The sequence below is a fragment of the Manis javanica genome, chromosome 2, assembly GCF_040802235.1.
Source record: "Manis javanica isolate MJ-LG chromosome 2, MJ_LKY, whole genome shotgun sequence".
Classification (NCBI taxonomy): domain Eukaryota; kingdom Metazoa; phylum Chordata; class Mammalia; order Pholidota; family Manidae; genus Manis; species Manis javanica.
In genome coordinates this window covers 25,747,331-25,773,657 of record NC_133157.1, presented here as the reverse complement: position 1 = coordinate 25,773,657, position 26,327 = coordinate 25,747,331, and the positions used below count along the sequence as shown (strand labels likewise).

At 35.2% G+C, this 26,327-nt stretch overlaps 1 protein-coding gene across 4 annotated transcripts in view; it reads left to right on the top strand.

Annotated features, from left to right (window-relative positions):
• Window positions 1-26,327, top strand: part of FSD1L (fibronectin type III and SPRY domain containing 1 like) — an 84,853-nt gene that overhangs the window by 16,256 nt on the left and 42,270 nt on the right. For 3 of the 4 annotated variants that reach the window (XM_073226713.1, XM_073226699.1, XM_073226708.1), the window contains exons 3-5: window positions 673-804; window positions 10,131-10,232; window positions 23,533-23,555. In XM_073226713.1, coding sequence (XP_073082814.1) covers window positions 673-804; window positions 10,131-10,232; window positions 23,533-23,555 — 257 coding nt within the window. The remainder of the gene's footprint in view (window positions 1-672; window positions 805-10,130; window positions 10,233-23,532; window positions 23,556-26,327) is intronic. The other variant, XM_073226721.1, reaches the window with a different exon arrangement.

Genomic DNA, 26,327 nt, shown 5'->3' with positions numbered 1-26,327 from the left:
TACCCATGTTTTACTTAAAAAATTTAGGAGTAGACTACAAATTCTAGTTAGTAGATGATTTCTGAGGTTCCTTCTAGCACTAAAATTCAGATGTTGATAAATCACTTAGGACCCAGTAAGGAATTGTTTAATCTTTTAAGTTCTGTATATTTTATGTAAATGTATTGTTTTAGACAAACTGAGAGATTTGCAAATTTACAAAAAATCATCTCCACTCCTGTATGCCCAAAGTGTTCCTCAGAGTTGCAGAATCAAAATCTCTGGAATATTTTATTAAAATGCTTTATCAGTGATTCTGCAGCACACCAAAGATTGAGAACCACTAGCTTAGGGTCTGCTTAGAGCCTGAAGGTCTGGACAAAGTTGGTAACCTTAAAACACCCTTTCACATTGTCTTGTAGAAACAGTATTATAAAAGATGAAAAGAGCATGAACTAGCCCATAAAAGGCTGCTTAACTCATAGCTTAGCTGAAATAATACTGTCAGCATTAGCAGCCAGCTTTTTTGGATTTTTCTGTTTTTAAAGCCTTATGTCAAATATTATCACTTTGTTATTTTTATAATGTGCTGAGATAGTTTATAATGTGAATCTATTCTCTAGCAAATACATCTTAAACTTTTTTAATGTTTGACAGCTCCTCAGTAAAATCACTGTTTTGTTTATTAAACAGGAAAATTCTTCTAACATACTTTCAGAGTTAGATGAAGAATTTGATAGTTTATACTCTATATTGGATGAGGTGAAAGAAAGTATGACTAATAGTATCAAGCTGGAACAAGCTCGTAAGTCACAAGAGTTACAGGTGAGATCATACAACTGTTTAAAGATGAGTAATTTTAGTCTATTAATGTTTGATTTATTGAAATCAAGAATTCATGAATTTTTATGTATAACTGCTTATATGTTGTAGAGGATGATTCTTTGTTTTGGTCATAGATGTCTTGTTTTTTCTGAATTGTGATAAAAAAATAAGATTTACTCTCATAGCCATTTTTAAATATACCGTTGAATAGTATTAACTTTATTCATGTTGTTGCATAACAGATCTCTAGAACTTTCTCATCTTGTAAAACTGAAACTCAGTACCCATGAAACAACAGCTCTGCATCTGTCTCTTCCCCACCACCTGGCAACCACCATTATATTGTCTGTTTCCATGATTTTGAACTACTCTAGATATTTCTTACAGGTGGAACTATACAGTATTTGTCCCTTTGTGACTGGCTTATTTCACTCAGCATAATGTCCTTAATATTCATCCATCTTGTAGCATGTGCCAGGATTTCCTTCTTTCTCATGGCTAAATATTCCATTACGTACACAGACATACCATAAACACACACCACATTATTTTAATGCATTTATCTGTCCATGGATATTTGGGCTGCTTCCACCTCTGCTATTGGGAATAATGCTGCAGTGAATAAAGGTGTGCAAATATCTCCATGAGATCCTGTTTTTAGTTCTTCTGGATATATCCTTAGAAGTGGGATTGCTGGTTTACATGGCAATTCTATTTTTAGTTTTTTGAGGAATTTCCACAGTTTCCATAGCTGTTGCACCATATTATATTCCCATCAGCAGAGTACAAGGGTTCAATTTCCATAGTCAGCAACACTTGCTATTTTCTATTTTTTTATTATTTTTTTATTGAGATATAGTTGAATGTAACATTATATTAATTTCAGGTGTACAGTGTGATCATTTGCTATTTATATATATTGAAAAATGATCACAGTAAATCTAGTTGATACCCATTACCACACATGGCAAATTTTTTTTTCTGTGATGAGAACTTTTAAGATTTACTGTCTTAGCAATGTTCATATATACAATACAGTATTATTACCTATAGTCACCATGCTGTACCTTACATCCCCAGGACTTACTTATTTCATAAATGGAAGTTGGTACCTTTTAGCCACCTCCACCCATTTCACCCATACTTTCTATTTTTTTGATAGTGGTTATCCCAATGGGCGTGAGATGATAGTTCATTGTAGTTTTGATTTGCATTTCTCTAATGGTTAGTGATATTGAGCATCTTTTCATATACTTTTTGGGCATTTGTATTCTCCTTGGAGAAATGTCTATTCAGGTCTTTTGCCCAGTTTTTTAGGGTAACTTTTTTTTGTTATTATTGAATTTTAGGAGTTCTTTATATATTCTGGATATTAACCCCTTGTCAGATAATATGATTTGCAATTATTTTCTCCCATTCCATAGGTTGCCTTTTCACTATGTTGATTGTTTGGTTTAATGTGGAGAAGTTTCTAAGTTTGGTATAATTGTATTCATTTATTTTTGCTTTTCTTGTCTGAGCCTTTGGTGTCATATCTAAGAAACTGCCAACTCCAGTGTCATAAAGCTTTTCCCCTATGTTTTCTTCTAGGAGTTTTATAGTTTTATAGCTTTTCTTTAGGTCTTCATACATTAAGGTTAATTTTTGTATATATCAGGTAAAGGTCCAAATTCATTCCTTTTGCATGTGGTATCCAGTTTTCCTAGCACCATTTGTTGAAGACTGTAGTTTCTCCATTGTGTGGTTTGATAGTCTGCCAAAGGTCATTAGGACATAGGGTTTATTTCTGGGGTCTCTACTCTCTTTTACTGGTCTGTTTGTCTGTTTTTATGCCATTAGCACATGGTTTTGATTACTGTGGCTTTGTAATAGTATGTTTTAAAATCAGGAAGTGTGAGGGGGGTCTCCAACTTTGTTTTGTCAATTCAGGGTCCCTTGAGATCCATATGAATTTTAGAATTTTTTTCTACTTCTGTAAAAAATATCATTGAGATTTTCATAGGGATTACATTGAATTTGTAGATTGCTTTGGGGAGTATGGACATTTTAACAATATTAAGCCTTCCCATCCATGATCATAGGGTGTCTTACATTTATTTGTGTCCTTAATTTTTTTCAGCCATGTTTTGTAGTGTTCACTGTGTGGGTCTTTTACCTCCTTGGTTGTTTACTCCTAAGCATTTTTTTTCTTCATGTTGCTGTAAGTGGGATTGTTTTTTTAATTTCCTTCTTGGATTGTTCATTATAGGTGTATAGAAATGTATCTGATTTTTGTCATAGATTTTTGTCAAATATCTATTTGTCATAGATATCTTTGAGAATCTAAAAACTATGGAAGAATACAAATGTTCTCTTTCTCTCTTGTATACACACTATACACACAGATTTTCCGAGGATCAAATACCCTTTCAGTCTCTCCATATTCCCAGGTTGAGATTTGTGGTTTATATTTAGGAGGTGGGGGTTGTATACTTAAATCATTCAAAGATAATTAGTTTAGTCGTAAAGTATCCATACATTTCAATAATAAGAAATCCATTCACTTAAAAAACAAGATTGGGGAAGAAAGGAGAACTCAGCATCTTCTGAAGATCTAACCCACACCTCATCCTATGTGGATATCTGTTCTGTTTTGGACTCAGATTCTTCACAGCACTAGTTTGGTAACCTTTTAAGTGTTCAGTTGATTAATCTCCAACCTCTCTTTCTCCCCTCTATTTTTTCTCTGCCAGAACAGTTCTGATTATCTTCATTTATCTTCATTTCTGTCATCTAGCCAACATTTCTGTCAGTCTGGGCCATACTACATATTAAATCTGCCACCAAAGTGATCATGAGTCATATTTTTTCTCCTACCTTTCCTCTTCCCATCAACTGTTAAAAACCTCTTACATATTGAATGGGCATTATCAATTTTCATCTGCCACCTTTACCCATTTCTGGGGTGACTCATGTTCCAGTGTTGCTCTTATTTTCCTCTTCTCTTACCTGTAGGCTCCAGATACCTGGTTGGTGCCAACTTTTTGTTGGGACTGCTTTTCTGCTTAACTGTGCATGCAGTTTATTTTTCTGGCATTGTTAATAGGGGAGCTAAAAGTAGGCAATAGACATTTTTAAAACTTGGAATTGACTAGATAAAATTAAACTGTTGCTAACATCCTTCTTTAGAGTAGAAACTTTGCATTTGTGTTTAGAAAAAACTTTCTACTTGTCTCATATCATTCATGTATCTGTTGTATTGCAAGCCATCAATTAATGGCATTTGACTAACTAGCAACTCTTAGGTCCTTATTCTCCCTTTCTCCCTCTTCTCAAAATTCACATATGTTGGATAACAAAACTCTTACAATAATGACTTTAGAAAATCATTATTAGAAATTGAAATCATAATTGTTATTGGATTTTTAAAAATTTTATGTATTGTTATGCTTGCTGTAAAGATAGAACTGTAAGGGACTTTGAAAAACCTTGAATATTTTATACACATTAATGTTCAATATTCATATTTGAGAAGCTAGTATAGAATATCTCTTGTTAGCAGAACTTATGGGGTAAGTCAGTGATAATATTTGATTGCCAGTGTGTAGATTTCATGCATTTGTTCAGTAATATTTGAGTTACTACTATGTTGGATCTTGAGGACATGATAGTGAGCAAAATAGCTCCTGCCATAATGGATTTCACTTTCTAATAGAGGATAATTTGCAAGAAATGCAGAAGAAAGGAAAATCAGATCTTTTTGCCAAAGATAATCAAACTTATAATAGTAAGCAAAAATGTATATGATATAGCTGATTTAAAATAATATAAACAATATACAGCTGCACATAATACAGAGGGATCTTGATGGAAATTGAGTTAAGAAACAGTTCCTTAGAAGCTGATTTGAAGCACTTTGAGGTAGGAAAGAAAGGCTTGCTTCTTAATAAAGGAAGGAGAGGGTATTTTGGGCAAGAGGCAGTTCAGTTATTAAAATAATCAAAGCTCAAAAGTCTGGAAGTCAGAATCATCCTGAAGCCAGGTCAGTGCTGATTTGGAGAGAGATCTAATATTCATGTCATGGCATGTAGTTTTTGATCTTTAGGAGTGTTGCCCTTTCTTAACCTCAAGATGTTTGAGATTTTCAGAAATAGATATTCCCTATCCATTGTGGATTTTTGGTTTAAACTATGTCTTTAGACTTACAGAAGAACTGTAGTGTGTTTTATATCAGAGCTTATTTTGTGACAGCTACAGAACTGGATGAATCTGTGTACTTATGAACTCTTAAACTCTACAGTGCTCTTAGAACAGGCTGCATTTATTGCTCTTGTAAACTATTGAATTCATATTTCTTGTTGTTAACTAAGTTTCCAGTAATATGTGATTGTGTCATATAGATTTATTTAAACTCTTTTTCTCATAGAATCTCAGGTGAACTTTGTCCAGCTGACCATATTATTAAATCTTCACCCCCTGTAGTACAGTTTCTATCTGTCAACATAGAAGGATGTTATAGAGTCATTGGCTATATTCTCCATGCTGTACTACTATTCCATGATCAACTGTATTAAGATTGAGAATTTTTGTGCCTCTTTATCCCCCTCACCCTCCCCACCCTCCCATCCTAACTTCTCTCCCTCAGTAACCACTGGTCACTTCTCAATATCTATGCATCTGTTGCTATTTTGCTCATTTTCTTTTGTTTTTAGATTCCACAAATAAGGGAAATCATATGATATTTGTCTTTTTCTGCCTGGCTTATTTCATTGAGCATTATACCCTCTAGATCTATCCATGTTGTTGCAAATGGCTGGATTTCTTTTTTGTCTGAATAATATTCCATTGTATATATGTGCCACATCTTTATCCATTCATCTTTTGATGGACACTTAGGTTGCCATATCTTGGCTATTGTAAATAATGTGGTGATAAACATAGGGATGCACATATCTTTTAAAATCAGGTATTTTTGTTTCCTTTGGGTAAATTCCTAGAAGTGGAATTACTGGGTCAAATGGTATTTCTGTTTTTGGTTTTTTGAGGAACCTCCATACTGCTCTCCACAGTAGCTGCACCAATTTGCATTTCCACATTGTAGGAGGGTTCCCTTTTCTCTACATCCCCTCCAACACTTATTATTTCTTGTCTTTTGGATAATGGCCATTCTGACTGGTGTGAGGTGATATCTCATTGTGGTTCTGATTTGCATTTTCCTAATTATTAGTGATGTGGAGCATCTTTTCATGTGCCTGTTGGTCATCTGTATTTCTTCTTTGGAGAAATGCCTGTTTAGGTTCTCTGCCCATTTTTTAATCAGGTTATTTGTTTTTTTTTGGTGTTCAGGTGTATGAGTTCTTTATAAATTTTGAATGTTAACCCCTTATCGGGTGAATTCTTTATGAATATATTCTCAGGCTCTTTTTAAATGGGATTACTTTACTCTGATTTTTTGTTCAAATATTCTATCAAATTCATCATTAACTGTTGAATATCAATAGGAAATTCAAAATGTTGCAGAAAATGGGAGAAACAGCTCTGAAGACAGTTTAGAAGTGGTGACTACAAGGATATTAGCACCATCTCTTCCTGTAGCATCACTTCAGATCTTTATATTTTTGGTGATTCTATTCTGTTTTGTCCTCTCTTTTTATCTTACACGATATAATCTTTTGTAGTTCTTAATACTTGCCTCTCCTTCTCAATGCTACAAAAGTTTTGGTGATTTTTTTTTTTTGGAATGGTGATCTAGGGGAGATCAAGAGGTATTGAGGGGGCAATAGGGCTGTAAAATATGTGAGTTATTGAGACAGGTTTGGTGAATGCAGCTTCATTCTTGAGGATGTGATTCAAAGGAAAAGCTATGGTGACATCAGCCTCATGGTAATTCAAACCATACAGCTTTCTTGGAAGAGTTTAAAAACCAAATATTAAAAAGAATTACAAATGGGCTGCTGATGCACTTCCTTCTTTAGTTGGAGACAGTAGAGCATCTCTATTCTTTGGGTTCACAAACTCCATACTGTGTTGTTTTCACTAAAATGGTTTAGTAACTCCTCTGAATAACTGGTAACTTAGTGTTCTTTAAGTTGTATTCCTTTGTATCATTATATCCGTCCCCAACCCCCACACCTGTTTTTGCTTTCTCTCTTGATTTCAAAGCAAATACATAGCATTTGCTTAGAAAATAATTGGAAATCTTTGACCTCAGATTGTGTTCTTTCACTTTTGTAATTCCTTGATATGTATTCTTTATTCTTATTGGTATTTTTTACTTTAATTCTACACTGACTTAATCTGCCCTAGTGGTAAATAGACCATTTATACTTACCATTTTGTTCTGAGTGATTTTGCTTAAACCTTTCATAAAGCTCTTCCATAAGTAAGTTATTTCAAATTATTACAGGTTGATTTTGTTCTCCTCGGTTCTTGTCCCTGCAGTAACAAAGAATTGAAAGACAGAGACATAGTAGCAAAGCAGAATGAAAGTTTTATTTGAATACGCTCCAAGGGAGGAGCAGGCCAGAGTTAAGGAAGACAAAGACCACAAACTTTTAGGGGAGAATCTGATCTATTTATTGCAACCTAGCTGGGAGGAAATTCTTTGACAAGGTGAGGTCATTTGATTAATAGTTGTAGTTATACACCCATTCCTCTTGGTGCGCATGTCATTTCCCAAAATGCACACAGAAAAGCCCTGGCAAAACTGCAATTTTATTTTAGCGAGATTACAATGAGGTGTAGTTTGAGTGGTTCTTAGTTTTTTTGAATTGTGCCTGCATTGGGACCTGGTTGGAACCAGTTTGGTGCGGTCCCCACAGGCAAGAAGTTACCTCCCTGCAAAGCTTCTGTTGTCTTCACGTGGGACCCCTACCTGGGCAGAGTTTAGGCAGTTTTTTCCCTGAACCTTATCTTTCCCTTTCCTGGCTGCTCCTATCTATCTTTCTACCTAACAAAATGGTGGTTTGTTAATTCTTTGGAACTCAGAAGGTGTTTACTCATAGGAAGAGCAGTATTTCTATGAAATTGTGATTAGGTTCTTAGAATAACACATGAAAACCTATTTTAACCCCCAAATAGGGCTGAACTTTTCCAAAGTAAAAGAGAACACATCACAAAACAATAAAATGAGCTGTAGTTTATCTTTATGCTGATCTTAAGGGAAAATTAAGTAGATTTGAATGTGGAATAATATTAAGACATAAATATTAATAAAATGCTGAAGAACCTTGGATACATTTAAAAGCTTAGAAATAAGTCTCTTTCTTTGTTTAAATGTATCACTGACACTATTTTAATATGACTGGGCTTTGTTTTAGACCTGCAAATGACAAAGAGAGAGAATTGGTTAAGAAAGATAGTATTAGGTGAACTTAGACCATCACTATAACAATTACCATTTTTATTCCTCTTTATTCTTTTTGAAGTTTAGGCACTTGCATTTGTAATAAATTAGCATTTATAGTAGCATGTATTACTTGAGTAATGCTTTAACTACATATCATCAATAAATTTAATCTTTATTACAGATGGATATTGTCTATTACAGATGGATTATTATTATTATTATTTTTATTAAGGTACCATTGATATACAATCTTATGAAGGTTTCACATGAGCAACATTTTGGTTACTACATTCACCCATATTATCAAGTTCACCCCCACACACCCCATTGCAGTCACTGCTCGTCTTCTCTGTGCTATACTGTCTTCCCCATGACCCCATTACATTATGTGTGTTACTCATAATGTCCCTTAATCCCCTTCCCCCTCCCTCCCCACCGAACCTCCCCATCTCTCCTCTTTCATAACTGCTAGTCCCTTCTTAGAGTCTCTGAGTCTGCTGCTGTTTTGTTCCTTCAGTTTTGCTTTGTTGTTATACTCCACACATGAGTGAAATCATCTGATACTTGTGTTTCTCCACCTGGCTAATTTAATGGAGCATAATACTCTCCTGCTCCATCCATGTTGCTACAAATGGTAGGATTTCTTTCTTTCTTATGACCGAATAGTATTCCATTGTGTATTTGGACTCTCTCTTCTGTTCCATTGATCTACTAGTCTGTTCTTGTGCCAGTGCCAAGTTGTCTTGATTACTGTGGCTTTGTAGTAGAGCTTGAAGTTGGGGAGCATAATCTCCCCAGCTCTATTCTTCCTTCTTAGGATTGCTTTGGCTATTTGGTGTCTTTTGTGGTTCCATATGAAGTTTAGAACTATTCTAGTTTGTTGAAGAATGCTGTTGGTATTTTGATAGGGATTGCATTGAATCTGTAGATTGCTTTAGGCAGAATGGCCATTTTGACAATATTAATTCTTCCTATCCACGAGCATGGGATATATTCCCGTTTATTGGTGTCTTCTTTCATTTATCTCATGAGTGTCTTGTAGTTTTCAGGGTATAGGTATTTCACTTCCTTGGTTAGGTTTCTTCCAAGGCATTTTATTCTTTTTAATGCAGTTGTAAATGGAACTGTTTTCCTGATTTATCTTTCTGCTAGTTCGTTAGTGCATAGGAATGCAGCAGATTTCTATGTATTAATTTTGTATCTAGCAACTTTGCTGAATTCAGTTATTAGTTCTAGTAGTTTTGTGGTGGATCCTTTAGGGTTTTTTATGTACAATATCATGTCATCTGCAAACAATGACAGTTTAACTTATTCCTGACCAATCTGGATGCTTTTTATTTCTTTGTGTTGTCTGATTGCCATGGCTAGCACCTCCAGTACTGTGTTGACTAATTGTGGGGAGAGTGGGCATCCTTGTTTTCTTCCCAATATTAAAGGAAAAGCTTTCAGCTTCTCGCTGCTAAGTATGATGTTGGCTGTGGGTTTATCATATATCGCCTTTATTATATTGAGGTACTTGCCCTGTATACCCATTCTGTTGAGAGTTTTTATCATGAATGGATGTTGAATTTTGTCAAATGTTTTTTCTGCATCTATGGAGATGATCATGTGATTTTTGTCCTTTCTGTTGATGTGGTGTTGCAAATGGATTATTTTGGTATTTTAATTTAAATTATTGATAATTTTCTGACTACCATGATTGTTTAGAATCTGAGAAATTTGATTTCAGCCATTTATAATTGTGTTATTTTCTTTTGTGTTTTTAAATGATAACTCTATCATTATATGCAGTTAAGCTATTTTGGACAAATCATGGACATATGTTAAGTACAATACAGTAAGATAATTAACATTTGTTAAATCTTTGACTAGTGATTACCTTGCTTCAGTAGCTCTCTAAAACTTTTTGTTCAGTTATTGCTTTAAAATTGTAAGTTCATTAGAATAGTGTCTGGTGGCAGTAGAAAACTTTATTTTAGTGATTTGTTTTTTTTCCTAGGGTCAGCTTAGTCAATGTAATAACGCCCTGGAGAACTCTGAAGAACTACTAGAATTTGCAACACGGTCATTAGATATAAAGGAACCTGAAGAATTTTCAAAGGTACAAAAAAAACCCCAAATCTAATCCACATGTAAAGGAAAAGTTTTGTTTAAATAAATGATATTTTTCCTTTTAATTTTGTATTTATTCAGTAATTCTTAATACTAAAAAAGACTTGGAATTTCTTAAGTAAAATGCTAGTTATTCATTTATTTCAAAGCAGACACTTCAAAGTATGTGACTTTGAGTCATGAACATATCATTTGTTTGATTTTTCTTTAATGTTTAATTCATATGAGTTGTTATTCTCTTTTTCAGTTAAATCTCTTTTATTTTAAAGGTACTTGCATATTTTAGCTGACTCATACCTTTGTTTAAGCATTTCATGACTGGAGAAAGAAAACTGATATTGTTATTAACATTCTTAAAAATCTAGTTTTGTATTCCTTTCTATGAGCTGATTGGGAGCACATCAGTTGATGCATGTGAGCACTGTAACTTAGTGGAATTTGTTATCAGTGTCCCACTGTTTAGTGTAAGTAAAATGTTTTACTAGAATATGCCAATGCACATCCTTATTTAAACAGTATGTTGGGGATGAAACTATAAACAGTAGAGTAAGAACACTGCTAATGTTTTAACCTGGATGTTGTTTTTTAGGAGATTCTGAATTCTGGGTCATTTTTAAATGATTACTACTAATTTATTAAATCAAATCTATTTGATGTAGAATAAGGGTGTAGAATATATAAAAATGGTGTGAAAAGAATGGGAAATTAAGCTGTGTAAGTAGCAAAATATATGCTATGTAGTAACCTTATCAAGATAAGATGTTTGAGTTTGATATTATTTTCTTGTTCTTTATGGACTATGTAGTGAGCTGCATTGGTATTAGAAAGGTGGCTTTATAATTCATTTGTGTTCACCTAATGTTTTCATGTTATGGTTTTAATGTGGACTTGAGAATAGAAAAAACTTGCTTGAGAAGGTACATTTACTTTCTTATGCCCCTCCATTTTGAAAATGAACTTAAAGTTGGATTCCTTCTAATGAAACAAATCAAAAGTTCTTTTGCTATAAATCACTGAACTAAATAATTCTTGAATTTGGAGGTGGGTTGGTTATAAAGAAGTTCATCTTTCCTTGATAATACTTACTGTATGAAGGAATTGTGAGAGAAATGTATCATACTTTAAAATACTTTAAACGTATAGATATATTACCTATTCAGAGGGCATTTACATGGTAACTTCAAATATCTCATACATGTAGCCAAAAAACATGCAGAAAAGATCTCTGAGTCATCCAAATCAATGTCATGTCATAGAGTTCATGGGCAGGATTTAATACGCTTTATTCTTGTTAGGTTCTCAAAATCTATTGACATCACAGTGTATATGGTATTAGTACATTTTTAGGTTTTTTTTCCTTCTGTTTCTTAGTTGACACATTCCTTTTGTAGTGGAGTAGGTCAGCTGTTAATCACAGGTATAATTGTAGCAGTAAGAATTAACAGCTGAGAGCTTAGAACGCGAAGGAAGAAAGGAAAATGTAAAAAGTGGACTTAAGTACTCAAAAATAACTTGAATCCAGTTGCATTTAAATAAAGACTGATGCTTGGAAAAACTATGATAAAAGTTTGTTTTTCTTAAGTTTCTCTTCCCATTGACATATTTAGAATCATTTCCCTTCCCTCCCAATGGCTACCATTCTTTTTCTCTCTCCTTTGTTCTTTCCAGATTTGTTAAAACTTATTCCCAGCTGATTATAAATGGAAAGGTTTTGATAAATCACATTGTGGTTTAAAAATGTTCTCTTAATATGCCACTTGGCTTCTTGTCTTACTATTTGGGTCTTGTCTTACAACATTTTGCAGTACTGGTTAATAGCTTAAACCATTTGGACATGTGGTGAAATGAATTACTTGTCAGTGTTTCCTAGCCAGAAATCTGAGTTTATTTTTCAAGAAAAACGTTTATGTTAGAGTTACTTGCAATTAGTAGATAATGGTTTGATTCCCAGCCAAAAACTAAGTTCACTTTCTTAGCCAGCTGCATGGACTACAGGCTTGCCTCAAATACCTAATTGCTGAAAGAATAGGGAAAGATGACTTTGAAGATTAAGTATTGGACTAGAAATGTATTGTTAGATATTTGAAGAAATAAATTCTTTTAAGGTTTACAAACTATTTGCAAATATTCCACAGTAAAGTGATTAAATCAGATTAATATGAATACTAATATGGACAGAAAAAATTGTAGGCCAAAATCCAGCTGTGAATCTTTCTAGGCTTCATTATCTTCAGAAAGAGTATTTTTAAGTACTAATACTTAAATACCTTCCCTTTCCTCAGAATGGGAATTGAATGTGAAGTTATGCTATTTACCAGCATTAGACAATCTGGAAGTAAAGAAGTAAAAATAAGCACAAGGGGAAAAGGATTTTAGAACATACTTTCACTGATTTTTTTAAACTTTTAAGTATTGTTGATAGTAAAGAATGCAGAAAGTTCACCAACAAATGAGATCTGGATCACTGACATTATTTCTGGATGGACAGGTAGCCAAAACCCCACCAAACCTGGCTAGCCTTGTGAAAATTAATATTCTTATCACATTCCCTCACCTCTGAATTTAGAACTTGAATTCTACCTTTGAAAAGAGCTGCGTCTATAGTACAATTTCCAAATCAATGTAACTAACCAGCTATTTCATCACAATCTTGTCACAACACAACTGTCAGACTAGAAGAGAGGGAATGGTTTCCTGCCCACAGGTGCCTATAGTGGAATAACACGTACAGCGTAAGGTGAAAGGGGTACAGTGTCTTCTGCATTTGATCACAGATGTCAAGGGAAAATGCATTTCGTATATTTCCCACTTCTGACTCATGCTCACCACTGGCATAATGTTCAGTGAGTGTCAGGTTCTGACCCCTGGGAGGAGCAAATAAGGAGAGGGATGGAAGCTCACTCAGTATCTTCAAAAGAGTAGAAGTATTGGCAGAAGCTCCCTTTGTGAGATGAAGTCAAGATTGCTGGGAGAGGAGAAAACCTTCAACAAAAGCATTAATGTTTCAGTTATGAACGCATCTTAAAAACAAATGTAAACATTTGTTAAATAACTCAATCTGTAATTTCACCTTTATTTAATTTGTGGGTGATAGAAATATAGTCTCCTGTTATATAAATGTGCTTGGTCATACAGCAAATGTATGCAGTACTGTATTCAAAGTTTATTTCAAATTATTTACTATGGTTTTGTGAAGATGACTTTTAAATGATCATGTTTTTTGAAAAATAGCTTTTTTTATAAACAGATAAATGTATAGAAAATATAAAACTTAAAATGTATGGAATCAATTAGCTTTTTGGAGTCAATATCAGCTTTTTGAAAGCTGTTATTTTGCCTGAAGGAAAACAGCATTTTCAGTCTATGTCATTTTTATTCTCTCTTGAGTCCCCTTAACTTCCTAAGTTTTTCTTTAATGTGGTATTTTGGGGATGAGGGTAGAAGTCTCAATTACATATTATAAAAAGTATTGAACACTATTAAATATTTGCCCCTTGGTTGTTTTCAGATTGTCTTAAGGAAACATAACAAAATGATCTGTTCCAAATTGAATAGGAAAATCTGAATTATAGAACAATGTGAACATATAGACAAGACTTGAAAAGTTTCTCAGTGTTGTGTGGCATTCAGATTTTTACTAGGCACTCTGTTGGGCTTTACTGCAAATCAAAATAAATTCTCTCAGGCAAATGCCAATTTTGAAAGCTAGCTTTTGCTAGGTTCCTCATGTTAGTGTATTTTTCTCTCAGTAGTTATCACTCAGAAATAGAAGCAGATTTATTCTTATTTTGGTTATTTATCAGTGCTCTGATTTTACCTAACTTTTCCTTTGCTGCCTCTTTCTCCATTTCAGCCTTTAAGGGGTGACTTGCTAGGTAATGTGATAGGCTGAAACTCAGATCTCTTAAACAGTGGTCTAATGCTTCTTATTTTTTGCTTATAAGTTCCAAAATACCTGCTGACTGGGAAGAAATTTGGAAATCTCAAATTTTGTTTGATTTGGGTGAATAATTTGTTGAGTACAGTAAGCAAGATCTTAAACTCCTTTATTTTATTTTTATCATTAATCTACAATTACATAAAGAACATTATGTTTACTAGGCTTCCCCCTTCACCAAGTACCCCCCACACACCCAATTACAGTCACTATCCATCAGTGTAGAATCACTGCTTGTCTTCCTTGTGTTGCACAGCCCTCCCCATGCCCCCGCTACATGCTAATCGTAATACCCCCTTTCTTTCCCCCTCCTTATCCCTCCCTTCCCACCCATCCTCCCCAGTCCCTTTCCCTTTGGTAACTGTTAGTCCATTCATGGGTTCTGTGATTCTGCTGCTGTTTTGTTTCTTCAGTTTTTCTTTATTCTTATACTCCACATATGAGTGAAATCTTTGATACTTGTCTTTCTCCACCTGACTTATTTCACTGAGCATAATACCCTCTAGCTCCATCCATGTTGTTGCAAATGGTAGGATATGTTTTCTTCTTATGGCTGAATAATATTCCATTGTGTATATGTACCACATCTTCTTTATCCATTCATCTACTGATGGACATTTAGGTTGCTTCCATTTCTTGGCTATTGTAAATAGTGCTGCGATAAACATAGGGGTGCATGTGTCTTTTTCAAACTGCGCTACTGCATTCTTAGGGTAAATTCCTAGAAGTGGAGTTCCTGGGTCGAATGGTATGTCTATTTTGAGCTTTAAGAGGAACCTCCATACTGCTTTCCACAATGGTTGAACTAATTTACATTCCCATCAGCAGTGTTAGGAGGGTTCCCCTTTCTCCACAACCTCACCAACATTTGTTGTTGTTTGTCTTTTGGATGGTAGCCATCCTTACTGGTGTGAGGTCGTTTCTCATTGAGGTTTTAATTTGCATTTCTCTGATAACTAGCGATATGGAGCATTTTTTCATGTATCTGCTGGCCATCTGAATTTCTTCTCTGGTGAACTGTCTGTTCAGCTCCTCTGCCCATTTTTTAATTGGATTATTTGCTTTTTGTTTATTGAGGTGCATGAGCTCTTTATATATTTTGGTTGTCAACCCTTTATCGGATCTGTCATTTATGAATATACTCTTCCATACTGTAGGGTATCTCTTTGTTCTATTGATGGTGTCCTTTGCTTTACAGAAGCTTTTCAGCTTGATATAGTCCCACCTGTTCATTTTTGCTTTTGTTTCCCTTGCCCGGGGAGATATGTTCATAAAGAAGTCACTCATGAATATCTCCATGAGATTTTTGCCTATGTTTTTTTCTAAGAGTTTTATGGTTCGATGACTTAACGTTCAGGTCTTTGATCCATTTCAAATTTACTTTTGTGTATGGGGTTAGACAATGATCCAGTTTCATTCTCTTACATGTAGCTGTCCAGTTTTGCCAGCACCATCTGTTAAAGAGACTGTCATTTCCCCATTGTATGTCCATGGCTCCTTTATCATATATTAATTAACCATATATGTTTGGGTTAATGTCTGGAGTCTGTATTCTGTTCCACCGGTCTGTGGCTCTGTTCTTGTGCCAGTACCAAATTGTCTTGATTACTGTGGCTTTGTAGTAGAGCTTCAAGTTGGGGAGTGAGATCTCCCCCACTTTATTCTTCCTTCTAAGGATTGCTTTGGCTATTCGGGGTCTTTGGTGTTTCCATATGAATTTTTGAACTATTTGTTCTAGTTCTTTGAAGAATGTTGTTGGTAATTTGATAGGGATTGCATCGAATCTGTATATTGCTTTGGGCAGGATGGTCATTTTGACGATATTAATTCTTCCTAGCCAAGAGCATGGGATAAGTTTCCATTTGCTAGTGTCCTCTTTAACTTCTCTTAAGAGTGTCTTGTAGTTTTCAGGGTATAGGTCTTTCACTTCCTTGGTTAGGCTTATTCCTAGGTATTTTATTCTTTTTGATGCAATTGTGAATGGAATTGTCTTCCTGATTTCTCTTTCTATTGGTTCATTGTTAGTGTATAGGAAAGCCATAGATTTCTGTGTGTTAATTTTGTATCCTGCAACTCTGCTGTATTCTGATATCAGCTCTAGTAGTTTTGGAGTGGAGTCTTTAGGGTTTTTTATGTACAGTATCATGTCATCTGCAAATAGTGACAGCTTAACTTCTTCTTTACCTATTTGGATTGGTTGTATTTCTTTGTTTTGTCTAATTGCCGTGGCTAGGACCTCCACTACTATGTTAAATAACAGTGAGGAGAGTGGGCATCCCTGTCTTGTTCCCCATCTCAGAGGAAAAGCTTTCAACTTCTTGCTGTTCAGTATGATGTTGGCTGTGGGTTTATCATATATGGCTTTTATTATGTTGAGGTACTTGCCCTCTATATGCATTTTGTTGACAGTTTTTATCATGAATGGATATTGAATTCTATCGAATGATTTTTCAGCATCTATGGAGATGACCATGTGATATTTATCCTTCTTTTTGTTTCTGTGGTGGATGATGTTGATGGACTTTCAAACGTTGTACCATCCTTGCATCCCTGGGATGAATCCCACTTGGTCATGGTGTATGATCCTTTTGATGTATTTTTAAATTTGGTTTGCTAATATTTTTTGAGTATTTTTGCATCTACATTCATCAGGGATATTAGTCTGTAATTTTCTTTTTTGGTGGGGTCTTTGCCTGGTTTTGGTATTAGGGTAATGTTGGCTTCATAGAATGAGTTTGGGAGTATTCCCTCCTCTTCTATTTTTTGGAAAACTTTAAGGAGAATGGGTGTTATGTCTTCTCTGTATGTCTGATAAAATTCTGAGGTAAATCCATCTGGCCCGGGGGTTTTGTTCCTAGGTAGTTTTTGATTACTGCTTCAATTTCTTTGCTGGTAATTGGTTTGTTTAGATTTTGTGTTTCTTCCTTGGTCAGTCTTGGAAGGTTGTATCTTTCTCAGTTGTCCATTTCTTCTAGGTGTTCCAGCTTGTTAGCATATAGGTTTTCATAGTATTCTCTAATAATTCTTTGTTTTTCTGTGTGGTCTGTCGTGATTTTTCCTTTCTCATTTCTGATTCTGTTGATGTGTATTGATTCTCTTTTTCTCTTAATAAGTCTGGCTAGAGGGTTATCTATTTTGTTTATTTTCTCAAAGAACCAGCTCTTGGTTTCATTGATTTTTGCTGTCGTTTTATTCTTCTCAATTTTATTTATTTCTTCTCTGCTCTTTATTATGTCCCTCCTCCTGCTGACTTTAGGCCTCATTTGTTCTTCTTTTTCCAATTTTGATAATTGTGATGTTGGACTATTCATTTGGGATTGTTCTTCCTTCTTTAAATATGCCTGGATTGCTGTATATTTTCCTCTTAAGACTGCTTTTGCTGTGTCCCAAAGAAGTTGGGGCTTTGTGTTGTTGTTGTCATTTGTTTCCATATAGCTGGATTTCCATTTTAATTTGGTAGTTGAACCATTGATTATTTAGGAGCATGTTGTTAAGCCTCCATGTGTTTCTGAGCCTTTTTGCTTTCTTTATACAATTTATTTCTAGTTTTGTACCTTTGTGGTCTGAAAAGTTGGCTGGTAGGATTTCAATCTTTTGGAATTTACTGAGGTTCTTTCTGTGGCCTAGTATGTGGACTATTCTGGAGAATGTTCCATGTGCTCTTGAGAAGAATGTGTATCCTGTTGCTTTTGGATGTAGAGATCTATAGATGTCTATTAGGTCCATCTGTTCTAGCGTGTTGTTCAGTGCCTCTGTGTCCTTACTTATTTTCTGTCCTGTGAATCTATCCTTTGGAGTAAGTGGAGTGTTGAAGTCTCCTAAAATGAATACATTGCATTCTATTTCCTCCTTTAATTCTGTTAGTATTTGTTTCACATATGCTGGTGCTCCTCTGTTTGGTGCATATATATTTGTAATGGTTATATCCTCTTGTTGGACTGAGCCCTTTATGATTATGTAATGTCCTTCTTTATCTCTTGTTACTTTCTTTGTTTTGAAGTCTATTTTGTCCGATACTTCTATTTTTTCAGTGCTGCAACCTCTGCTTTTTTCTCCTTGTTGTTTGCATAAAATATCTTTTTCCATCCCTTGACTTTTAATCTGTGCCTGTCTTTGGGTTTGAGGTGAGTCTTTTGTAAGCAGCATATAGATGGGTCTTGCTTTTTTATCCATTCTGTTGCTCTGTGTCTTTTGATTGGTGCATTCAGTCCATTTACATTTAGGGTGATTATTGAAAGATATGTACTCATTGCCTTTGCAGGCTTTAGATTTGTGGTCACTAAAGGTTCAAGGTTAGCTTCTTCAGTATCTTACTGCCTGACTTAACTCGCTTATTGAGCTATTATAAATACTGTCTGGTGATTTTTTATTTCTCTCCCTTCTTATTCCTCCTCCTCCATTCGTTATATATTTGTTGTTTTATTCTGTGCTTTTTTGTGTTTCCTTTGACTGCTTTTGTGGGTAGTTGATTTTATTTTTTGCCTTTATTTAGTATTTGGTTGGTCTGCTTTATTTGCTGTGATTTTATTTTCTCTGGTGACATCTGTTTAGCCTTAAGAGTGCTCCCATCTAGAGCAGTCCCTCTAAAATACCCTGTAGAGGTGGTTTGTGGGAGGCAAATTCCCTCAACTTTTGCTTGTCTGGGAATTATTTAATCCCTCCTTCAAATTTAAATGATAATCGTTCTGGATACAGTATTCTTGGTTCAAGGCCCTTCTCTTTCATTGCATTAAATATATCATGCCATTCTCTTCTGGCCTGTAAGGTTTCTGTTGAGAAGTCTGATGATAGCCTGATGGGTTTTGCTTTGTAGGTGACCTTTTTCCTCTCTAGCTGCCTTTCAAACTCTGTCCTTGTCCTTGATCTTTGCCATTTCAATTATTATGTTTATTGGTGTTGTCCTCCTGGGGTCCCTTGTGTTGGTTGTTCTGTGTGCTTCTGTGGTTTGAGCGACTATTTCCTCCCCCAGTTTGGGGAAGTTTTCAGCAATTAGTTCTTCAAATACACTTTCTATCCCTTTTTCTCTCTTCTTCTTCTTCTGGTACCCCTATAATGCAAATATTGTTCCGTTTGGATTGGTCACACAGTTCTCTAAATATTGTTTCATTCCTGGAGATCCTTTTATCTCTCTCTGCATCAGCTTCTATGAATTCCTGTTCTCTGGTTTCTATTCCATCAATGGCGTCTTGCATCTTATGCATTCTGTTTATAAATCCTTCCAGAGATTGTTTCATTTCTGTAATCTCCTTCCGTGGTCATCCCTTATTAGCTCTTACATATTTCTCTGCAGCTCCATCAGCATGGTTATGACCTTTATTTTGAATTCTTTTTTAGGAAGATTGGTTTGGTCTATCTCCCCAGATTCCTTGTCAGGGGAGGATGTCTGGGTTAGTCTGGCCTGTATCAAATTCTTTTGCCTTTTCATGGTGATAGAGGTATTTGTGGGGAGCTGCCACGTGTGTTGGCTGGGAGAACTTCCCTTCTTGCTGTTTTGTGGCCTTCCTCTCCTGCGAGAACAGTGACCTCTAGCAGCTTGTGCTGGGCAGCTGCGCACAGACGGGGTTTCTAATTCTTGCCCGGTCGTTGTGAAAGAAGCTCTGCCCTGCTGCCTCAGGCTGCTTCTCCACTATGGCAGAGCTGCATTGGAGGGGGAATGGGAGTGAGGGTGTTTATCTCCATGAAGGGCCTCCGAGCTGTGCTGTTGCCCAGGGGGTTGGTGCGCCTGGAATTCCCCAGGATTCCCAGCTGGTAGGCTAAGTGTCCTGGGACGTTTCCATCCAGCTGTGAGGTCCCTGTCCCTTTAAGACTTTCAAAAAGCACTTGCTTTTCTTTGTCCCAGGGGCGCCGGCTGCGGGGACCTGCTCACAGGTCTTACTGTCCTGTTTCCCTAGTTGCCAGCACCCCATGCACGCATTGTGTGTCTGTGCTCCAGTGCGGATGGCTAGGGCTGGGTGTTTAGCAGTCCTGGGCTTCCTCTCCCTCCCCGCTCCGACTCCTCTCCTCCTGCTGGGAGCTGGGGTTACGGGCCCTTGGGTCCCGCCGGGTCACAGCTTGTATCTTACCCCCTTCGTGAGGTGCTGGGTTCTTGCCAGTGTGGATGTAGCCTGGCTGTTGTCCTGTATCTTCTGGTCTCTCTTTTAGGGATAGTTGTATTTGCTGTATTTTCAAAAATATATGTGGTTTTGGGAGGAGATTTCCACTGCTCTACTCATGCCGCCATCTTGACTCCAACCCCCCTCCTTTATTTTATTCTTATTCCCATTTTAACTATGTTCAGAAAATACTATTGAACTCACTGCTCCATAAATAGGCTTATTTTAGAGTGCTTTGCTTCTAAAATCTTTCTATAAAGGAGAAGAATGAAGATAGTAAGAAGAAAATCAGAAGCAATAAGATCTTAACCTTCAAAGTACTTGATAAATTTATGGAAGAAAGTAGTTTCTGTGTCCACTCTTTGGAGATTAAAAACAATGTTTAACTTCTTCTGATATAATACTCTTATTACAATTCTATTTAAAGAAGATTGGAATCAGATGAGAGATCCTATAACTGATAAAGGATCGGAATGGTAAGATTTATTTTTCGAAAACAATTGAGAGGTGGAGGAAAGGAATGAGAGAGAGAGAGAGAGAGAGAGGGGAAGGAGCCATCCCTGATATGAACAGAAATGAAGTGTTGGCAAGTAGGATTTCAATAGAATATTAAAATAGAAATAGTGGTTGAAATTGAAATAGAAAAAATAGTGATGTTGAACAAAGTAATATGAACTAGTGCTTCTTGAAGGCTTTCTAATAATATATAAAAATCTAAGCACTCACTGAGGCCTCTTTGTAACTCACTAAATAGAATTATATAGATACAAATAAATATATTAGAGACAGAGCAGTGGTAAATACTGGATCTGTTAATACTTATTAGGCAGAGATGTTTAATTGACAAAATGCATCCATCACCCTTGAAATTGAAATTTGGAGAAATCAAGAAACATAGTAACAAATGTCTTTTGAACAGCTTTCTGCTTTGGGAGAAGAAATCCTAGAAAAAATGTAAATCGTTTACATTTACAAAAAAAGTTACAAAAAATTTAAGATATTTCTTGAAATTGGGTACTTTTAGAGAAATATCTTCAGAATTTGAGATTTTCTACCCTTTTAGCATTGCACAGAACAACTTCTTCAAATCGCTCCTGCATTTATACATTGTGTATATAGTATAAAATTTGATGCACTAAATGAAAGAGGAACAAGATAGTTCTACCAGCCAGGTATATTTATATGTAAATACATGGGACAGTAGTTTTTCCTAGATTATCTGGCTTTTCATCTGTTCTTTTACTGGTTTGTCACAAAAGCCTGGTACAGTAAGTAAAAACATAAAAGCTTCACGGCTTGTATATGTTTGTGCACTTAGACACAGACACTACAAAACGAGACCTTACTAAATTAACAGAGACCTGAAATTGAATCATTACAGTCAGTTTAAAAAACAATAATGGTCTTCATATTGTTGGGTTATTTGAGAGTGACTTAACATTCTTCTAACCAAGTTCTAAACCAATTGAGAAATAAGATAAAAAAGCTGATGAAAATACTGATAAAGTAATATCAGAGAATTTGGTTTATATCAATGGGCAAGCTTCCTGCTACTGAATCCTAGAATGAAACAGACTTTCCCACCCAGTTCTGTGTGGGGTGGGGAGCCTGTTTCAATGAAACTCATAGATGGAAAGAACCAAATACACATTTTCTATGGGCAAGCAAGCTGCCAGAAAGAGGAAAAGGTGCCGAGCTACTTATTTCTGGTTTTTCCTTTCAGTCTCATAATCTCGTTAAGTCATATCTCCCAGGAGTAATGATGGAACAGAGAAAGGCTAAGGGAGTACTAGTGGTACTTTATCTGTATATAAAGAAATAAGTGCAACAAAGTCTCCTTTACATTGGCATTTATAATAAATCTTTGGTTTGTAATTCTAGTTATAATGACAATAATTTTAAAAAGTCAATATAATTCACTTTCTTAATATTTCTTATACCTAGTACCAAAGTAGTATCATAATGGAAGGCACATATTCTAGGTGCCACAGAATTGGGCTGTTTCCTATGGAATGTGGAGCTTGGGAAGGATCTTTAGAAATATTAAGGACCAAAATTACTTTATAAAAGAAATAGAATGATTAGAATTATTTATAAAGAAATAGAATAGTATATAAGGTCACAGAATTGATTATGGTAGCGCTGGAACTGTATAATGTGCTGATCTCCTAAATCTCAATTCTGTTTTTTTTGTGTAGAAAGGTATTCAGACCAGAATATTCTAGGGTGGATATAAAAATAATCAATTCCAAATAAGAACAGTGTTAAAAAGTGGCAATAGAAACATTGCTATGTACATCTAATTAATGTTCAATTAAATGTAATAATTATTAGGTATTACTATGTGCCAAGCTCTGTGTTAGACACTGGGGATAGAGTATCAAGCAAAACAGTCATGGTTTTCATTAGATGTACAGTTAGTTCATTATGCTGGTCGGTGTGGGGGGGAAAACTTTTGTTGGGTATGTTATGTTGTGTGTAAATGTAAAGGGGACAACAGTTTTTCCAAGTTTTTTTCAGTAACTATACAGCATTAAGTAATAGCTGTGCCCCTTTCTAAACTTTTGCTACCATTCTCCAAAGTAAAAAAAGATACTTTTTGTAGAGTAGGGTTAAGTGGGCAGCTTCTATAGCATTCATTTAAGGGACAGACCCCATTGCTAGAAATATTTCTCTATTTTCTCCTTGTCTGAATATTTGCATATACCTTCACTTTGGGGAAAAGGATTGTCGAACTGCAGCCTAGTTTTATATGTTAGCAGGCAAGCTCTCAGAATTCAAAGTCCTTGCCCAGTGAAAGCTTAGAGAAAACTTGGAACATTATGAAGTGGTGAAAGAGATCTCTGAAGAAAAATTTGGGGTACAGATTTGAAATGTATAAGAACACCATCAGAATGCCTAGAAATGTGTACCTCATAAAGGAGATTGATTGTTCTAGTCAGACTGAATAAAGTGGAGGTGTGTTTTGATAATCTTAAGGTAAGAAGAAACATTTATAGTCATCTGGAATTAGTTTGAAGTGTTGCATTTTTCTCCTTTTAAGGTGATTTATATGGAGTTTGGATTTTCTACTATAGCTCTAATATCACATTATGCAAGCTGATTTGAACTGTACATATTTCCTGTAATTTATATTTTGGTGAATATGAACTAATCTATTCCAGGGTTTATATCCTAACTTTTCTTGCATGTCACTGCCATTGAAACTTGCATGAAAAGCACTAACTGCCTTGTTTCTCTTCTCTCTGATTTGCTCCAAGGCTGCCAGACAGATCAAGGATAGGTATGGTATAAAACATATATTTTTATTTAAATATCAGTACTGAAGTCAGAAATGAAATTCAAGAATAGTTTCTTATTAGAATCTCACTGCTTAAAATAAAAATATCTTATGGCCAAGTCCAAAAAAATGTCTCCTGCATATCTTCTGTAATAAACAACATGGTTTTTCAAAAACATAGTTGTAGACAATTATGTACTTGAAAAGAATTTCATTTCTGGTGTAATATAGTTAGTTTTAGTACAGTTCTTAATTAGCTAAGCTAATGAATGGGGAACCATTTTGAATAGTTAAAAAATAAATACCTGGAATGCACTTTTTGTTCTTAAATTTTGTAAGTGTCTCTTGTTTTCTGAGAAGTCAGCATTTTAAATAGGCCTCAAGAACTAAAGCTCTCCTTCTTCACTGCTCTCCTGTTTAACACCTTTGTGTTCTCATTCCATCCTGTTCCTGGTGCCATCTCTTTCTATTTCTAGTGCCACTACTGTCTAGTTTATGGGAAGAAAAAATTAAAGAAAATGACGAGAGCCTTCGACTTAGCATGTCGTTCTCATTGTTAGAGCCAGGATTAAGAAAGGGAATTTAGTACTTGCCATAATGAATACACCAAAGGGCTGATAGAGCTGCTGGCAGTTTTGTGTTGGGTTACCACAAAATGGATGGTTCTGATGTGCCTGTCTAGTCATTGCACATTGACTACAGTGAGATTATCACTTGAGGTTTCTTCATTTGAGGATTCTAAGATTCTCAGAAAGGCATAGCTCTTCAAACTACCGCTTTGAATCTTAGATTATTCTTCATCAGGTAATTCACAAAATTATTCATTATGGATTATACAAAAACCAATGTCTTTACTGTTAATCTGGACTGAAGACTTCAATTCTGTGTTTCTCTTATGGCCTTTTATTTAACTAGAGGCAAGATTCACATGGCTGTCATAACATTCTTAGCACAAATAATGATTTTGTATTTTTTGTATATTTTATATCAGGGAGTGGTGGTTAAAGAGGTACATCATTCTTATAATCTTGGATGTAGAAAGGAGATTATGAGTTTGAAGGTGAAAAGTATTGGCTGTATGAGGAATGGATGTTAGGTAGGTCAGTTTTTTTGAAAAGGTAGAATTGGATTGTGTCTGCTGTATTCATTATGAGTAGTCCATCTTCCACCATGGCTAGATTATTCTGTTTTGTCACCTACTCCACTCAGTCCTGTTCTGGCCCCTAATTTTCTGAACTAGAAGTCACTTCCTACTCAGTCTTGGAGTTGTCCAAAGACTTTGTGAGAGACCTTGCAAAGTCTTTTCTCGTTCCTCTCCTAGGAACGTATATGATTCTGTGCTTCTCAGAATCCTGTTCTTACCACTGACCTCTTTATCTTTGTCCAGATTCATTTGTCAGAATTTAATTTCACAGGTTTTAATGGCTGAATGTATTCTTCAGTGAGGCTTGACTCCTTTGCCTTTTCTTCTAAGACAACCTCTTGGCTTGACCAATCTCAGGAATCAGAGTTCCTTTTTTCTGCCATGGCAAACTCCATTTTTTTCGAAGCCTCTACTTTTTTTTTGGTTATCCACAAAATTTTGACTTCCTGTCTAAGGAACATTTCTGAGTCTTGGCTTAATGCTTTTTAATTTTTTTTTATTTTTAGCTTTATAATGTCCAGGTTTCTCTGATATAGTTAGTATTTAGGTGCTCTCCAAGAAGCAAGCTTCTAGAATTCCATCATTGCCATTTATAAGGTAGAAACAATGTCATATGGTCATAGTAAAATAATTATTTTCACTAAGAAAAGAAAAGTTTATTCCCTTATATTAGGACAGAAGTAATATTTTAAGGAAGAATGTGTAACATACCTGAGCAGGGAATCAAATATATGAAAATGAAAGGATCTGTGAGAACTCAGTATTTACCATTTGCTGTGATAGAAATTATGCAGGTGGAAAAGTGGGAATGACAGGAAAAACTAAAGACAGAAATGAGAAGATAATAGCAGATCTATAGAGCTTTACAAATCACTGTTAAACACTTCTGGGAGCATAGTAATATTGAAAGATGATTGGTTGAAGTATATTGTGGGAGTTGCTGGTTCTTGAAAGAAAGGGATCATGAAAGGAAGAGTTGAGTTAATTAGGTAGGCAGTTTGAGTAAATTAAAAGTGCTCATCCATATGTCTTGCAGTTGTTTTCTCTTTGTAAAGATAAAATTAGGAAGAAGGGATCCTTGTACTATTAAAAATAAACCAAGAAAGTTAAGATGAATTGAACCATTCCTAACTATACGGATCCTGTAATGTAGAGAATTATCTGTGAATTTTAGATAGTTTGGGCTTTCAGGCACAATTTAGACTCTAAATATATTCAGTTTAAAAATAAAAACTAGCTACACTTAAAGTGAGGATTTTGTAATAGAGATAAATGTCAAATCACTGTGTTATGGTCCTGAAACCAGTATAGTATTTTCTATCAACTATACTTCAGTAAAAAAATAAAAAAAATAATGAGTTTAGTTTTTTGAAAGATTATAGCCTTGTTGTACATCTAACTTGTTTTATAGAGACTAAACTTTTTATTGACTAGAAAAATAAAAGTCATTGTTCTTGTTTTTTTAGGCTTTGATAGACCTTTAATACATTTGTGGGGGACATTCTTTTTCTTTGAGGCCATAGTGATTGAGTCAAGTTTTATGAACTTTCAGATTTAAATACCCTAAAATACTTTCAGATATTCTGTCTCAATATTTCTCAACAAACATTTAAACAGGTTTAGAAGCAACT